Source organism: Myotis myotis, unplaced genomic scaffold (assembly GCF_014108235.1).
Source record: "Myotis myotis isolate mMyoMyo1 unplaced genomic scaffold, mMyoMyo1.p scaffold_m19_p_5, whole genome shotgun sequence".
Taxonomy (NCBI): Eukaryota; Metazoa; Chordata; class Mammalia; order Chiroptera; family Vespertilionidae; genus Myotis; species Myotis myotis.
This window is the reverse complement of record NW_023416357.1, coordinates 97,202,896-97,221,132: the sequence shown is the minus strand read 5'-3', so window position 1 is coordinate 97,221,132 and position 18,237 is coordinate 97,202,896. Positions and strand designations below refer to the sequence as shown.

General features: G+C 44.5%; 1 protein-coding gene across 8 annotated transcripts in view; it reads left to right on the top strand.

Annotated features, from left to right (window-relative positions):
• Positions 1 to 18,237, top strand: part of RBFOX1 (RNA binding fox-1 homolog 1) — a 2,058,026-nt gene that overhangs the window by 1,994,168 nt on the left and 45,621 nt on the right. For 4 of the 8 annotated variants that reach the window (XM_036309606.1, XM_036309603.1, XM_036309602.1 and 1 more), the window contains 2 exons: positions 2,411 to 2,543; positions 12,897 to 12,936. In XM_036309606.1, coding sequence (XP_036165499.1) covers positions 2,411 to 2,543; positions 12,897 to 12,936 — 173 coding nt within the window. The remainder of the gene's footprint in view (positions 1 to 2,410; positions 2,544 to 12,896; positions 12,937 to 18,237) is intronic. The other 4 variants (XM_036309610.1, XM_036309608.1, XM_036309607.1 and 1 more) reach the window with 1 other exon arrangement.

The following is an 18,237-nucleotide window of genomic DNA, read 5'->3' as shown; positions in this document are numbered from 1 at the left end:
GCTTGGTGCAGCCATCCTAGCATTTTACTGTCCTCCTGAGAGAAAGATATGGTACAATCCAGGAAACAGGTCTGCTGCTCACCCTTCAGGAACACACAGAGAATTCCGAATGACAGCCAGTCAATCTTCATCTCAGGTTCAAGGATCAGAGTCCAATCCATGCAGGTCCATGAGGTGGTATGGAATTGGGAGTAACTTCTGTGGGAGCCCTCTCCTCTCCCTACCCCCTGCCACCCACCATGCAGCTACAAACTTACTGTCCGAGGGCGGGGAGCAATGGGATGAGATGGGGTGGAGCGCATGTACGATTAAGTGTGACAGTCGGAAGAGGAAAGCCCTGTTGGCAGTTTGGACATAGGGTAGAGACCACTTTAGCACAACAGGAAATACAACACCCCGGGAGCAGTTAGGTGTTTCATAAAATAGAGTTCCAGGAAGAGTGAAGTGTGGGTGTGTTGAGTTAAGGAATTAAAAGAGCTTCCTTCGCCAGGAGTCCTTTCCTGGAGTTGATGTCATGCCAAAAGGGACTCCATGTCCTTCCCGGCATGGCACGCCATCACACTGTGAAACCCCAGGGATATGGAGCAGGGATGGTGGGCTGTGGAAGGGAGGAAACCCATCACACCCTGGCTCATCTCACGTGACTTCCTCTCTCTGGAACTCCTCCGAGCTCCTGTTAGGTCAGCGGGATCAGAGGGGAAAATGGGCCAGGAGAGAGGGTTTGCTGGATGGTTGCCCATCCTTTGGCCTGACCACGGCTTCATTCATCTGGTCAGGTAGTGATGTCATCCACCCTCCTTCCGGTGCCCAGTATTTAGACCCTGCTGTGGATAAAATCGGGGGGCTCCTGTTGTTGACTTGGGGAGGCAGGAAGAGATGCAAAGATGAAAGGGCCGTGGAGGAAGGCCTGCAGGAGCATGCAGACTAATAGGAGAGAGAAGCATAGCAAGTGACTGACTTCCCTCTTCGCAAAAGCATTACATAGATAACGAATGTCCGGGAAAATGGAGTGTGGGTGCGGGGCTCACTGGGTTAATGTTTCCCTCACTGTAGGGCTTCCTGAGCCTCCGATATAGGTCTCCCGAGACAGGGGTTCCCCACATGTATTTTACCAGAAAAGCACCCTCTCTGTGCCTTGGGGTTTGGGCAGGAGTGCCTGCTGTTTAATGGGATGGGACAGCAGGCCTGGTGAGAGCTCCCGGGGAATTGGGGAAGTGGCAGGAGCTGGAAGGCAGCGCCGTTTCCTGGAGGCCTCCTGGGTTAGGATTTGCATGCTGTGGGAGGAAGGCCTCCCAGGCAACAGAATTAATTACCAGGGGTCTCAAGCATCACGCTTAATTTCCCTCTTGACTCCTCAGCAAGTTATCCTGCTCAGAGAATTCCCCCCCAGGGAAGAAAACCCTGCCCACACTCTCTTCTTAGGAGTTGAGTTTCCAGACTTCTCTGTCATTGCTGTTACTGTGTTTTATAAGCTGCACAAATGGTTAGGGGGCTGATGGGACGTTGGGAATGATTTGTTTCTATGTACACTCATGATGCATACACATGTCTGGAGGAGCACTGTATTTCAATTAACATTTTTTTAAAAAAGCAATATATGCACATAAAGGAAAATATGAGAAATAACTAAACATGGGATGGGGAAAACCTATGAACAGACAACTAAAACCCATACAGTTCATCCTCAGAGATAAGTGTGAACACATTGAAATGTATGTATTTGCAAATATTATTATATACACACTAATATGAATACACACATATAATATACATTCACATACACATATGCATGTACTCCTGAATATATACACACACATACATACTATGTTTGCACACAATGCATGTACATATTCACTTACCTATGCACAGATACATATCAATGCACATGCATACATACATGTATATTGTGTGCTCAGACACATATAAATATATATTACACACTAGACGTATATGTGTATATGTATATATGTTATGGATGGATGGATTGATAGATGGATGGGTGGAATGACCAATGGATGGATAATGTCGAGAACACATTGCATATACATATTGCAATCCACCTTAAAAAATTGTCTGTGCAATTAGCTTTAATCCTGTATTTAAGAATTGTTTGTCAATGTTTTCATTTGGCACATTGTCTTAGGCACTGTGACCACCGTCTTAACTAGCCCATCCTCTCTGGAATTGGCCCTTGGCCCTTGACCCCTGCCAGCTGCCACCTTTAGACCCCTGGCTCCTGGAAGTGTGTGTGTATGTGGGGGCGGGGGGAGGTGAGAGTGGGGAGAGGGGCGTGGGGCGGGCGGGGTTGTCCAGCCTTGGTCTGCAGAAAGGAAGGTCTGGATGGGAGGTTCCCGCAATGGTTGGTGTGGATCTAAAAGCCTTTGCTTTGCTCTCTCCTCTCGCCCTGCAGTGCCCGGCTTTCCGTATCCAGCCGCCACCGCTGCGGCCGCCTACCGAGGGGCGCACCTGCGAGGCCGTGGCCGCACCGTGTACAACACCTTTCGGGCCGCGGCGCCCCCGCCCCCCATCCCTGCCTACGGAGGGTAAGTGGGCTGCCTCCGGGGCGGGCCTCCCTGCACCGCCCCTCCTGTTTGCGCATGCTGGTCTTGACCGCCCCACCAGAACGCCCAGCATGCGGCCCGGCGCCTGCAGTGGAGCACCTTGCAAAGAGTATTGAAAAATGAGTGTAATTTGTCCTGTCATGGTTGGTGCCTTTAAGCATCCTACATGTCACATGTTGTTATGTAAATTCTCTTTGAGACTGAATGCTGGAGAACAGAGAAATGGTTACAGCCAGAGATGTATTTCTGATGATTGCAAACATCTGGTTATTAAGGAGGTTGGATCACATTGGCCCCTTGAATCTGTCCATGGAGGGACATGAGGCTTTTCACACGTAAAAATCACTGGCGTGGTCTTACTCCCCTCCCCTAAGATACCTTGGGCTTCAAGGTTTAGGAGCCCTTGCTGGGAAGAGAAAATTAGGTGTGGAGTCAATGCAAACATTCACAAGTTCAATGAAATTGGAATTAAGACTCGTTTTAGCTGGATTTTCCAAAATGGCATTTGTCTTTGTTTCCCCTCTGCAAGGAAATGCAAGTTCATGTGACCCCCATTGCCAGTTGGGTATTCCTGTCATGGACTTTGGTATCACCAAGAGACTATCCAGGAATGGTGGTGAATGCTCAGGGAAAAATTGGTACTGGTGTGGCAGGCTTCGACCTTGCGACGCTTTCCTTTTACCTTCCTGTTAAGGGATCCTCCTGGAACATTCTTGCACACTCAGAACTGGGGAGAGAGGGATGTCTCTGAGGCAGTGATCCTGAGGGGACATTTGTAATATCTGGAGACGTTCTTTGGTTGTCACAGCAGGAGCTGGGAGATGCAATGGCACCCAGTGGGCGGAGGCCAGGGATGCAGTAAACATCTTACAGTGCACAGAGTGGTCCCTCTCCCCATACAGAGAGTGATGGGGTCCTAACTACCAATCATGCTGCTCTAAGGAAAACTCAGGTATGCCCAGGACAGCCTGGCAGGAGGCTTCCCTGGCCGGTGCCTGGCTTTCTTGTCTATAGAAAGAATATGGCTGTATTCAGGACTCTGTGAAAAGGGTTGAACACATTTTTTTATAGCTCTGTTGCTTAGAAATCTTTTAGAAAATTTGAATCAGCCCAGATCATCTATTATACTGACTGAAATATTTATTCATATCTCACCTACTCCAAAGGACAGCATTTGAAGTGTTTTGGAAACAAATGCAGTGAGACAAAGCTAAGACAATAGAGAAATGAAAGCAGATGAAATTGTCAGGAAGAGGGGGGTAAAGGCAGAGAAATAAGACAAAGTCCATTGTTTCTGGTGTTGTCATTAGAGGTAGGCCAATTCCAAGTTTCTTAGTAGATGAAACACCACCAAAAAAAGAAAAAGAAAAAGAATTGCTGAAAATATGGTGAATAATAAACCAAGGATGAATTGGCCCTAAATTCTCCCCACCCTCCAATATAATGTATCTTCATGTCCTAAGCCTCATGCATTTGACCATGTGATATAAGGCATTACTGACAGTATAATCATTATCTTCAGCCCCCACAGTATTAAGCCTATTTTGTAGATCCAGAAAGGCAGAAGTAAAAACTTGTTATTCCCAAGGTCATATAATGAGTTATGAAGAAAAAACAAAACAAAACACGTTACCCGCTAGGCTCATGTGATTACTAAAGCAAGATTCATAAGCCATAAATACAAAATTGCATGTTTATACCCCATTAGTTTGCCTGGAAAACATTATCTTGGTAGCTGGTAATTGTAGCTTTCCGGTATATGTACCCTCAGTATCTCACTACTATATTGAACAGAAAAAAATAAAGTAAAATTATATGGCTTATCCTCACATGAACAATTTATAAAAGTCTCAGAATAACACACCTGCTGTAAAATTGAAATTTGCTAACTTATAATGAACTTGCTCTTTGTGGGGAATAACCATGCATAGCTAATTAATGCCATGTTCGCCAGGGAGAGACACAGGCATCTCCAAATGGTGAAGCAATGTGTTTGTGACTGCTTTGGACATGATTTAATTTTAATATCCCAGTGATAGCTCTAATTATTTTGTTTATAATGGTGGATTGTGCCTCTTTGCTGACAATGTTGACTGGAATTCTGAACCCATGTTTAATAGTAAGGTAAAATTCTTAAGATGGGAGGGATAGAAAGAGCAGAAGGGCTAGGTTTGTGTGTGTGTGTGTCCACGCCTGCAACTTCCATAAGAGCAAAGTGCTGGTGTAAAAGGAGGACATTCAGCCAGTTGCCTGGTGCTTTGCTGGATTACAAATTGGCTGGACAAATTAGCTCTGAATGCAAAGGCATGAACCCAGCATCTTAAATGGTGGCTTCCCTTTTCCTCTGGCTTGTTTGGCTTAAGCTACAGAAGACGTCAGAGGGCAGCTCACCTTAGAGAGAAGAGCAGAGATTGGCTGGAGGAGAGAGGGCCCTGATCTTGGGTTGAGTGGCAAAGAGGTTGGAAACCCACTACCGTTTCAGGAAGTGACATCGTCGGGATTCGGGTGGTCCAGGAGATAGTGTGGATCTCCTGTAGCGGTTTGCCTCCTTTGGAGGATGAATTCTAGATTTGACTGATGTCTTTGCTAATGTCCAGTTTAGCTCAACACTCCTTTTCTCAGCTGCATGCACTGCCTTGCACTGAGGCCACTGAGGCAAATGGCTCCCTTGGAGGAATTTCTTCCGGTAGGGGGCAAAGGGTGCCATGTAAGCGAACAATTTCAGTAAATGTGATAAGTAGTAAGGTAGGGTGTTGTGTGAGCACCAAGGAAGGACGTGGACGTTTAGAGAAGCTTCTAAACACCCAAGTGCTAGGAAGAGAAGAGATAGAGGTCACATTTATGGCCAATCATTCCCTAAATGTCCACGTTAAGGTCTCAGTCTGTGATTCTCCCTCACACCCAGTGACCCCCATCTTTCCTAAGACGTTGGCTAGCAAACTGCATTTATTAAAAAAGAAATTATTTCCCCCTTATCACTAGTTGAAGACTGCCAACCTAAACTCTGTTCTTCATCAGGTATCCAATATGCATATACTTTGTTATTAAAATTCCAACCAAAAATGTGTCATTTATCCAACATCCATGTACAGTTTCCATATTGTTTTATCCACGAGATATAAAACGGTCCCACACAACCTGCATGGCAGCTTTTGTGGAGCCACTGGTGAGCCTTGGAGTAGCCAACACCAAGATAGGCATCCAGGAGGGCACACCAAGGAGCCATCCATTTCCTTTTGTTGATTTGGTTCCCCCTCTGCATCCTGACACTTTCTGAAGTCCCTCTCAGCAAGCGAGGAACACAGGTTATGGAGGGGCCCTGTTCCTCTTTCTTACATACCTAAATAGAAACATCTTGGGACATTAAAACATGACCAGCCCCTTCAGGGTCTGGGGCTACAGAGGCTCTACTTGGACCATGAAAGGATCCTAAAAATGAACACAAAATCCTAGACTGAGACAACCAGCCCCCTAGGGATTACCAGAATCCACTGAATGAGGATGAGTGATGAGTTAGAAATCTAGTGTTTACACAGTCTATAACAGTGGTCGGCAAACTGCGGCCCCTTGAGTGTAGCTCTTCCACAAAATACCACGTGCGGGCGTGCACATACAGTGCAATTGAAACTTCATGGCCACACTCAAGACGCCAAAGAGCCACATGTGGCTCACGAGCTGCAGCTTGCCGACCACTGACCTATAAGATTGTTACAGTATTAAAAAATGCTTCTGGGGAAGATGAGATTACCCCCACCACCACCACCACAACCATTCTACTTCATACTACCCTGGGTAGCTGACTTAACCTATATAAGTGAATTGCCTTAACAGGAGAGTGAAGATTGTGTCTGCCTCCATTGAGTTGATAGGGGATGGGAGAGATCCATGTAAGGCTGTAACAGTAGGGAGGGTCCATCATATGATTCGAGTTCAGTGACCTATAGCTAATGTTATTGAGGGTGATGCAGTTACTGCTCCTTTGTCCCTCTCTGTGTTGCACCACTTACTCCTTGCTGGGAGGCGCCTGCAGTTCAGATTGGCATTCCCCACAAGCCACAGAGATGGCTTTGATTTGCACAGCTCACTTCAATAGTTTGTGGAATATGTAGATTGTACATAAAATATTAACTAGTGAATAGTCTCCACAAGAGCTGAATCAAGCAAGTTTTCCATATTTCCCTTTGCATTTGATCCTGGGGTTAATTTTGCTAGAGAAGCCCTAATGTCAGTCTGTCTTCCTGTGACTTTTAGCTGGGAGAAATTACCCTTTGGGTAATTAGCATCAGTGGAGCTTGCAGACTGATGGTTTGTGGATGAAGATGGAAGGTAACCCCCAGACTCAGTACTTTCTCTGATGTTAAATGACAGCAACTAAACCCCATTCACTCCCAAAGGGATCTCATGAGATGGGCTTCACCCCTTCCTGTTCTTAAGTAGTTAAGTAATTACAAACCACCTACTTATGAAGCACCTACTGTGTACCATGCATATTGTATGGGGCTAAAGAAGAGTGCTCTAATGGAGTCTCATGGGAGATTTTTAAAATTATTCCAGTCCAAGCATCGGCGTCTGCTATAGGGTTTTGGCAGTGGTTGGTTGGATATCTGTGCGTGTAATATTCTGCACTTTCTCAGATAATTAATTATGACACATTTATGTGCAACTTCTCAGAGTTAGCTTAAGAAGTATTTTGAGGAGACTCAGTGCTACTCTGGGAATAGGACAGATACGGTAGTATCCCAGGAGAGCACTTCTGAAAGGTAGCTAGTGCAAGAATCAACCCATATATACGTTTTTTGAGAATGCTTTCGGATCCTAGAATTTAGGTCCTAAAACCTTGGATAACCAGCCTCTAGGACTGTGTATGCACATTTCTGTCTGTAAATCAACCATGCTTTTTGGTTTTCATTTTTAAATGTCTGCTCCTCAGACTATAGTAACTGCTACTTAGGCTCTTTCCAATTTAATATAAACACTAGAACTAAAGTCATCACTACCCATTCTCAAATATTTTCCAGGATTCTGTCCAGCTTTTTGTTTTTGGTATCAATTCTTATTCAAATTCTCAGCCAGTTTTGAAGTGTAACCTCTAATATTTTAAAAAATCCTCTTAATTGAGTGCATTTATAGACAAATACAAATCAATGGTTCTTAAATTTGTGGGGAGAGTATGATGTCATAGATGCCTTTGATGATCTAATTAAAATACGAATTTTCCTTTGGAAAATGTTGATGTATTTACACACACACACACACACACACACTTCTATACAAATGGTGCCAGAAGTTCATGGACCCACCTGATATCTACTTAAAAACAGCTAGATTTGAATGCTTTAAAATTTTAATTTATTTCACTTGGAAGGAGCAACAAGGAAGAGCAGTGTTAAATAACCTTTTCTTCAAAAATGTATTTGTGGGGGAGACTATATTATATTACACAAACACATTGTACACTTCGGGCATCCTATTCTTTTTCTTTCCTTTTTAAAAATAAACTAATTTGCTATAGTGCAGTCATTCCCTGCTTGCATTCATCCCAATATTTAACTAGTTATTACCTTTCTAAGAAAATGAGATGTGCATTTGCATTATGTTCTTGCAAAAGCACACTGCAGTGCCAAAGTGATTGACAAGCAATACAATTACCTTTGCATGGCTAGACAGACCATCTTTGCAATAATATCAGCTGCACCGGTTCAATGCATGACGGCTACTCCCTTCTCTTGTGACTGGACTGTGGTTCATTTATCTATAGATGCAGACTAGACATTGACCCCTTCTCCCTGCCCTGCAAATCCGTTGCATCTGTTTCACAGGACTTTCAAAACAAGTGTTTGGCTGTATTCATGGAAACCAGCATGAGACTTTGTCAGAGCTTTCTATAACCAGCTTCCACTTAGGATAGGACCTAGGAAGCTGATTTTCAGTGTTGCCTCAAACGTAAACACATGGTTGGGGGGGGAGGGGTTCATGGAGCAATGAGTCTATTAGTCTTTGGACCAGCAACAGCATCACCTGTTACTTGTTAAAAATGCAAATTCTTCGACACATACCCCCCTTCATATCTATGGATTCAGGGCCTCTGGGCTGGGTGGGGGCCCAGCCATCTGTTGGAACAGGCCCTCCAGGTGGTTTGGATGTGCGCTGAAGTTTGACCGCTGCTGCTTGCCAGAGCCGTTAAAAGTTGGGGCTGTGAAGCCAAGACCACCTGGCTGGAATCCCAGCTTAGTCACTACCTAGCTCTCTCCTCTGCAGTTTCTTTAGACCCAAAACGGTGACCACAATATTGTCCATCTCGAAGGGGTGCTGTGAAATTAAGTGGGATAATGAGCACAACACCCTTAGCTTACAGGCTGACACAGAGCCATCGCTCAATCAATGTAAAGACTAACAGTACTTGTACTGGGGCTATTACCTATAGCTTAGTGGGTGGGGGGGCGGGGGGAGGAGAGGAGGAACACACATAGCATTTTGGTGAAACTGACGCCCCCAAAGTGGCTTCATTTCACACTGCCAATGAGGACAACCATTTCGGTTCCTCATTTTTTAGAGCTTTCATGAAGGTAGATCACCCAGCCTCTCATTCATTTCTCTCCAAAACGTGCAGGTGTTGCACTTGGTGAAAACAAACAATCCTTACACCGTGTGGTTTATCACAGCAGCTAGAATTCTCGATTTCCTTTCTCAGTGAAGCCACCACTTCCTGCGGGGCCTCCCAAAACTGAAAGATGCCTTTCTCCCAGGCCCTCTGAGGAGCCCCGCACCCTCCAGACGCTGGGCTGTTCCCTATGTCTGGCCTGCTGTTCCTGCTCTCTACCTGGCTCAGCCTTTGAGATTTCTGTGGCATTTCCTCCGGTTCCCTGCCCTCTGTTGCTAGCCCCCCTCCTTCCACTTCACTTTCAGGGTGCCATTGTCCCTCTCCGCAGCACCCATCACAGCTGCCATTGGCCGTTCACGCACGTGGCTTTGTGACTGAGTGCCCACTCCCTGAGAGCTCTCTGAGGGTGGGTGTAGCAGTGGATTCACTCTCTCTGCCCTCTGAGCCTTGGCACAGTGGTTGGAATATAGGAAGCAACAGCAGGGACCTAGTTTGTTTGATCTTATCAGAATGAGGATGATAGGCCGCATTTTCTCTTTAGTTCTCTGTCTCATAAGCGTAGGATGCCAGAGTCCCCAAGTCATTTTCCATGGCCACGTTGGAGGGCAAAGCCTGGTGACTAGGTTACCGTCCTGAACAAACATCAGGGCCCGCCTTGCCTCACTCTGGGAGCTGTTGGCCCAAATAGGCTCGGCAGGAAGCACACAGCCTGCCCCAGTGCACAAGGACCTGTCCTGGTGAAAGAAGGGGCCTCTTTCCCAGCCAGAGCTCAGCCCCACTCACACCCGGTCCACACTGTGTGTCCACTGGGACAGACCTCAAGGTCCAGCCTCGCTCCCTCACAGGCAGACCTCGCCTTGTCGTCTCCCTTTATTGCATTTCACACATGTTGCATTTTTTTACAAGTTGAAGTGAAGACACTTCCCAACACAGCAATTATGCCTCTTTAAGTGACACTCGCTTTGTTGCAGTGTCTGGAACCGAGCCGCAGTCCCTCCGAGGGGTGCCTGTGTTTTCAGAAGAGCAGACACAGACTGGGTCCTCTACAGATAGTTAGAAAAAAGTATTCTTCCCCATGTTTGTACATGAAGGCATTAATATTCACAGCTGGATCACATTCTGTCCAGCCTCTTTCTCTGGTCTCCTATGCCAGGGTCCAGTTTTTTAATCCTATTCACCTTCTCCTCATCCACTGGCAACAGTCATTGGTGCTGTGTAACCAGATCAGAAACAAACTTAAAGCTGTAGGATGTCTCTTCCTAATTCACTAAGTCAACCTGGAGTTGCTAAGTCAATTAATTACTCTGTGCCATCTTCTGTCACCTCCCCTTTAAGATGTGGCAATACTCAGTCAGTAGGTATTTATTTTACAGCTCTTGGGTAGAAAGCAACATGTTCAGCCATAAGCAGGACAGAATGTGGAGTAAGCTAATTGGGTGCAACTTCAATGTGGAATGAGGCCCATACACAAGTACATTTAATATTTGACCAATATATAAAATTATTTTACTGAGTGAGGAGCAAAAAATGTGAGGTTGGCATTTAGGGGAGGGAGAAATAGCTCCGCTGTGGGTGAGCATTAGATACAGGTCATAGCAATGGTGATGTTCCATTAGAGCTGTGATGTCAAGCATGTGACCCATTTCTTTGTAGCCAGATCTCACTGGCTCCTCCCTTGAGGTGCCTCTTTCCCCATTTTACAGATGAGTAACTGAAGCTTAGGTAACTTGAGTAACTAGTCCAATGGGCGAGGCTGAAATTTGACCCAGGTGCCATTGTGGTTCCCCGTCTAACTTGGCTCTTGAATGGTGTATCTGCTTTTGGTGAGGATGTTGGCAGAAAAGCCATTCCCAGCGCAAGGAACAGCATGTGCAAAGGCATGATGGCATGAAAGAATGGGACAGAAGCTGTTCTGCTACGGCTAAATGATCCGCTCTGTGGTTCTGGGCCCAAACTAAATATTGGTTGCTCTCCCCTATTGCATCAGATCTGTTCTGCGTCCTGTTGGCAGAGGCTGGCCCTGCCTTCTGACCCTCAACAAACACTATCTTCTTCTGTTGGAAACGCTGACAGAGAATTCAAAGCCTAGCTCGGGATGCGCACACCTCAGCATCTGGGATTAGGGTTTTGTGCTGCTTGACAAGTGCTCTCGTGAACTGTAGCCCTTTTGATCAAAATGAAAACAGCTTAAAGTGATTCTCACCAACCTCCTTAGCGTGTGAAATCCCTGCCTCCTTTTTAAGGATAATGGTACTTGGGGTTTCTCCGGTCAACTCTGAAAAGCTCTGAGAAGCACACTACAGTGTTCTCCAGCAAACCAGTGTCACTGCTGTGTGTGCGTGTGGGTGTGTGTTGTGAAGTGCTCTCCTTTGGCTCAATTTGCTTGGCTTACCTGCAGTTCCACCCTGCCACCGAACCTGCTGGAAACCTTTGGTAATCAAAGTTGTGCTTTTGTTCAAACCACAGCTCCATTCAATGACGGGGCTCATTGGTCCTTTGCCAGACTCATAAATCATGTGTAAACTCCATGGGGAGATATTAGGGAAGGTTATTAATTACACTACCATCCTTCGGAAAACATGCATGTAGAAACACGTGTTTTTATATTCAAGGTCATCCCGTGACCCTCACGAAGCCTATGAAATGTGCAAGCTGCCTAAGAACCTCATTAAACCCATTTTAATACTTAGGAATTTTAAGTCAGTTTCCCATGATGGTGGAGCTGTGAGCTTCTTTTCCTGGCTGTTTCACTCAAGGTATACCAAGAAATTTCTAGAGAATTCCAGGATCTCTTGTTCTCCCCTTCCTGTGAGGTCCCTTGTCTCTGGGATGACTATATGCACAGTGATCAGAGAGATGCTCAAGGCCAGGCTGTTCAGTCATAATGTGGGGCTTTGCTTAGTCTGGGTATAATTTACACAAACATGCCCACACAGAAACATGCATGTGCATGTACATGTATGAGTACACATAAGCAGATTGCCAGCACACTACTACACACATTAAAAAAGTGATATACATTCATGTACATATGCATACATGGGCAAGGTATACACATGAACACATGTGTGCACATGTATGAATTGGCATATATGCACTAACACACATATATGCATTCACACACACACCCAAAATACATATTTTGCACTCACATATATACATTTATACCAATAAATGCACACAAGCACACACATATTTTTTCACACACATACAGGGAATTATCAGATATAATAGCACCGTGTGAAAGAATACAGAAGAACATTTCTGGAATCATCTGTATTGTCCAGCTCCCCTAAGGTCATCCAGCTATAACCGTATTGAGAATGTAACAATCTGGGCCCCCCACCCTTATCAATCATGCATTTTAAGAGGATGATTTTCCCCCCGGGGCAGGGGGACTATACAGTTTGACTGTGAACTCCGACTCTTGTATCTGTCTAGGCCTCTTGAAATAAACCTCAGCCCTGCCTGCACTTCTACACCCCTCCTGAGAGGGAGGGAAGTCTGGTATGCTCACCACCAGGTCCTGATTGTGGGCCACCCTGAACCAGCCTAATTTTCTCAGCCTGCCCGCCTCCTGTTGTCTCCAACCTCCTTAACCAAAGTGGAAACTCTCTTCAGTTCCTGTGTTTTGGATCTCGTGACCAGACTAACTTCGCCAGTGCGGGGGTGGTGTGTCTGCATGGGGAAACGCACTAATATGGATGTTTCTCTTTGTGTGTGCACCCTTGCAGTGTTGTTTACCAGGATGGATTTTATGGTGCAGACATTTATGTAAGTATTCATTACTGTGCATGCCATCCACGTTTCCTCCCAGAGTCATTCTTTTTACAAGTTTGCTGAGAATCTCTCTACTGTGGGGTGCTGTCCATTCCCTCTTCGTGGGCCCTGGGAGAGCCTCAGGCTCGCATGCGGCAGGACTGCTGCTCCTGAGAGCGTCCCACGCTGTGAGTGAGTGGAATCAATGCCCTCACCAACCTCAGAATAAATGCAAACACCGCCCGCCTCCAAAGATGGCATCTCATGTCAAATTAAGACCCGCTCCCCATCCCCCGCCCCCCAAAACCCCCAAAAACAAACACACACACACAAAAACAGAAATTCTATTTAAAGTTTTCAGTATGGTATGTGTATTTTCAGTTTACTATTTAGGACAACAGCTGTAGATACGAAGGGTTAAAAGACATTTTCATGGCTGATGTTTTCTTATAAATATATTTGTTTATCACAAATCCCTAGAAAAATAGTTCCTCTCTCTCTCTCTCTCTCTCTCTCTCTCTCTCTCTCTCTCTCTCTCTCTCCTTCCCTCCCTCCATCCCTCCCTCTCTCCCTCTCTCTTCCTCTATATTTTTCTACCTCCACCCCTTCATGGATGATTTTAGCAAGAAATATCTAACAAAAATGGGCCAACTGGAGCATTAAACCCCTATTTTCTTCAACCCCTATTTCTTCATGTCCCCAGAACAGCTCCCTAACTGAGAATTGTTTGTTAAATGTCGAATTGTTGGTTAAGTGGTACCACTTTGTTAAGCTGGTTTTAGAATAGTGTTTCTCATTATGGGGATCATAATTAAACTTACCTAAATTGATCTAAAATTAGTTATTCTCCTTCATTGTGATATTAGTAGCAATTTTATGAAAATAACTCGGAATAAACACAATTTAAAATAAATTGGCAGGAATGGAGGGTATTTTCTAAGTCATATACTTTTTATTACAAGTGACCTCAAGTAATTTTGCTGCAATCATACTTGTTTTATAGACCAGATAACAAAGAAAAATAAAACCACATTTCTGATCAAATTGATGTCATTTACTATAAAATGGGAAAGACACTGGTTATTTAATTTCTTCCCTTTGAATTTCAAATAATTACAATTTTGAGACATAGTATTAGTCTCCATCAGTGATGAACTTAGTTGAGTTCTATTATAATTGCATCAAGTACATTTATTATAATCTGCAAGTTAGCTCTTTTCCATAATAATACTTATTAATGATTTACATGTTCTTTATGCACCCAGTGAACAACCAACTTTCTTTTTTGTGTTGCTTGATTTACTCCTTCGCACGTCTTTTTTCCCCAGACTTTCTGTTTATGCCATTTTAAATAGAAAGGCAGGCGGAGGCTGAGCAGGCTGGGCCTCATCCATACCCATAGATACCCAGTGACACATCAGTCTACACACTCCCCATTGTAGCCTCTGGGTAGCATAAGCACATGCAGGAACGATAGCTGGCAGAATTAACTTTAGGGCTTTATCTATTTATTTACTTACTTATTTTAAATTTTGATTTAGAGAGAGAGGAAGGGAGAGGGAGAGAGACAGAGAAGCATTGATGAGAGAGAGAAACATTGATTGAACCACCTCCTGATCGCTACCCACTGAGGACTGAGCCCTCAACCCCACATGTGCCCAGATTTGGATTTGAACTGGCAACCTCTTGGTGCACGGGTCCACACTCAACCCACCGGGCATACTGACCAAAGCAGGGCTTTTTTTTAATTTGTGAAATGAAAGGGAATAGAGAAAGGATGAAGAAATTTTAAAAAGAAAAAGAAAAAAATCCACCTAAAAGAGAACTATCTTCATCAACACATACCCCAGGGGAGAACAATGTGGATGTTATGTAAGCTTATTATTATAATATTAGTTATCATTTATTAGTTCACCTCTCTGTAAAATGACAATAATTTGTTGCATTAACCCTAATAAATAATTGAATTATTCATTGAAACTGTTCTATGGAGATTTCAAATTAGCATCTTTCCCTTGCTTCATAGATTTTTGTATAGTAGGAAGTAGAAGCTGCCTGAAGGCACAGCTGTTAGAGTTCACAAACAAAGAAATAGAATAACTAGTGAGAGTAACTGATATGTGTAGATCTGTATTGGTTGGGGATAAAGGAAAATCCCTAAGAATGAGGCAAATGGAAAGAGCAGAGAAAGTTGAAAGAGGGAAAATACACCAACATCCACTCTAAGGTGGAAAGAGAAATTCCGTTGAGGAAGGAAAGCTCCAGAAAAATCCCTTTGAGTTTTTTGGTTCCTTTAAGAGCTTTTGTTTCCCACAAATTCATCATATTTGGGCAAAGAACACCAGGCTCAGTGGTACAGCCCCTGCAGGTATCTGAGTGAGGTATAGATGAAAGGAGTTATTTCAGTAACTTCAAGTCCTGAGTTTTCTGGTTTCTAGGTTTAGAAAACTATTCTGCCCTAGCTGGTTTTGCTCAGTGGATAGAGCATTGGCCTGCGGACTAAAGGGTTCCATTACAGTCAAGGGCACATGCCGGGGTTGTGGGCACGATTCCCAGTAGGGGGCATGCAGGAGGCAGCCGGTCAATGATTCTCGTTCATCATAGATGTTTCCATCTCTCTCTCTCCCCCTTCCTCTCTGAAAGCAATTTTAAAAAATTAAGATTTAGGTTAGAAAACTATTCCTCTCACTCTTTTCAAGCCACCCTAGTAGCCAAAAAAATTATACATTTTCCCACTGTTCCTATTATAGTGCCAGTAAGATTTTTCAGGGAGAGGGGGGCATTCCAATTAGACAATTAGCTGATGGGAAATCTAGCTTAAATATTTGTTTACCCAGCACATTTCTCTGTCCTCTTTTCCAGAAGGTAGCTCAGACCTTGCAGACCTTCCTGAAATTTTTTGTTCTGTATAAGATGGCAATTCTGGAATGTTGCTGCTCGGTGGTGTGTGTACATGAGCGGCAGTGGTGAACTGGTCCCTACCCCATTATGACAGCAAAGCAAGGGTTCATGGTTGGCCTTAAGTTGATTTAAGGGCGAGAAAAAATTGGAGTATTTCCTGCACTCAAGAATTTATGAAGCAGGATTCATCCTGGCTAGAAGTAATTTTGAATATGCTTTTTCAAGCTGCTATCCCACCTCCTTTGAGATACTGGTATGTCCTGATGAGTGGACGTGTCCCCAGAACTCCATTTCTTAAAGAAATGATGATTAAAGAGGTTAGTAAAGCACGTGAGGTTCTGTTCTATTTAGAGGAAGTTTCTGGCTTGCTCCTTCCGTCTTGGTAGAAATAGTGCACAATAAATAGATTTAAGGCAATCCTGAGAGGACCTGGGACATGTGTTGGGCACTTTACTCACTTCTAATAGATTGAAACCAGTTATTTCTTTGTAATGTAATTGGGAGAGGAGCAAGCTTCTAGCTTTGGTTACTTTTAAGAGCTAAGGGGAATCTGCTCTCCAGTTCTTCCTGCTCAGACGTTCTCAGCGTTGGCAGCATATCAGCAACTCAACAGCAAGGATAGCAACTCCTACACCAGAATGACTGCCCTTTTCTGTGCATCCCACTTTCTCCTGCCCCTTCTCCTCTTTGTTGTTCAAGGTCTTTCCATCCCTCCTACCATATATGGGAGCCCTCGGGCGTTTCTGATGTGAGAGACCTGCAGGACCCCTGCCAACTGGCAAGCAACAACCTCCTTCTTCACCTTTCAGAGCAGAGAGGATTGAGGAGAGAAGGAGAGATGTTCAGAGAGGCCAGAGATGCTGGGAGCTAAGGCAGACACCAGGGAAGTGTGTGTGTAGTCTGAGGGCAAAGAAAAAAGCATCCTATGCAGGAGCCCAGCCAAGCAGGAGAAGCACTGCCTCTCACCACACAGGACATGTTCAGGCCCAGTGTGGGTGCCACTCCTCAGAGAGGATGTAGGGGTTTCTGAGTCAGAAAGGAGGCTAGAAAAGGTCACATCTGGGTCACTTCCACCTGGGAACATACCCCCCCCACACCCACACACATGCACACACACACACACACACACACACACACACACACACACTCACACACACTTTTATATCAAAAGATGGGAATTTAGTTTACATAGCTAGCATATCAAATCTAATAGTTCAGTGTTATTACTTAGTGGTGGACATTTAAATCAATGCTTCTAAATTAAAAAGTGGGTCAAGTTAAAGGAAAAATCAGTAACAGCAGAGGTGACACATGGGTATGACAGTGGTTAGAAAGGTGAAGTGGGAAGACCAAGTTGCCTGGACCTGAGACATAATCCGTCACACTTAAGGGTGGAGCTATAGCCTTCATGAAGCCAGAATTGGTCAGGGAGTTGGAAATAAGTGTTGCTTAAGCAATCTTAGCCAAGACACTTACCTTAATCCATGCAGGGAGATATCAAAGGGAGGGGCATTTGATCAAAGGGTAACTATGGAAAATGGAAAGAAGGAAATGACAACAGAGCTATCAAAAGGAATTGACTGGGAACTGGAGTAAGACAGTGGAGTTGCAGTGGAAGAAGAGAAGTGAATACTGGGAAGGAGAGTGAGAGAGGGAACTGGCAGACAATGCAAATGTTAACCACATGCCCTTGTATTGGGAGAGCCCCAAGCTTTCTAACAGGCAATGCAACCTTGAGACTGCCTGGCGAATGTGTCGATGAGATTCCAGCACATTTTCACATCATTCCTAAATTCTGTCATGAGAGTATCTGGTTGACGCCATGGCTAAATACAGTTATTTCTGAATTCGTGTCACTCTGTCGTCCATGGATCTTAAAGCAAAGAGGTGTCCTCATTCCACCGCTGCTTGAGCTCAGTAGCTTCAGAAACATGCAAAGTTGGAAAGTGGAAATTCTCCAAATAAAATACCCCAAGTGCTTATTCTGAGACCCTGTTTTCAGTGTGAGTGCCTCAGCATCAGCATTGGGCATCTAGGAGATGTGACAGCCCACCAGGAAGTTAGGCATCTACAGGTGAAGACCAGGCACTCAGCCCTCACCTCTCTCCACCCAGCTCTGCAAGGGAGCTGTCTCATTACCTATTACCTCACCTTATTTTTCCAAACCAGAAATGTTTTCTTTTTAAAAAAATAGGTGATAGCATTTCACCATAAATCTCTCTCTCTCTCTCTCTCTTTCTCTCTCTCTCTCTCTCTCTCTCTCTCTCTTCTCCCTCTTCCTCTCCCTCTCCCTCTCCCTCTCCCTCTCCATCTCCAAATATATATATTCCCCCCAAATTATAATGGCAGTGTTTATTAAAATACATTTCATTTTCAAAATTGAGCTACCAGCTGTTAAAGTATGTATACATTTTT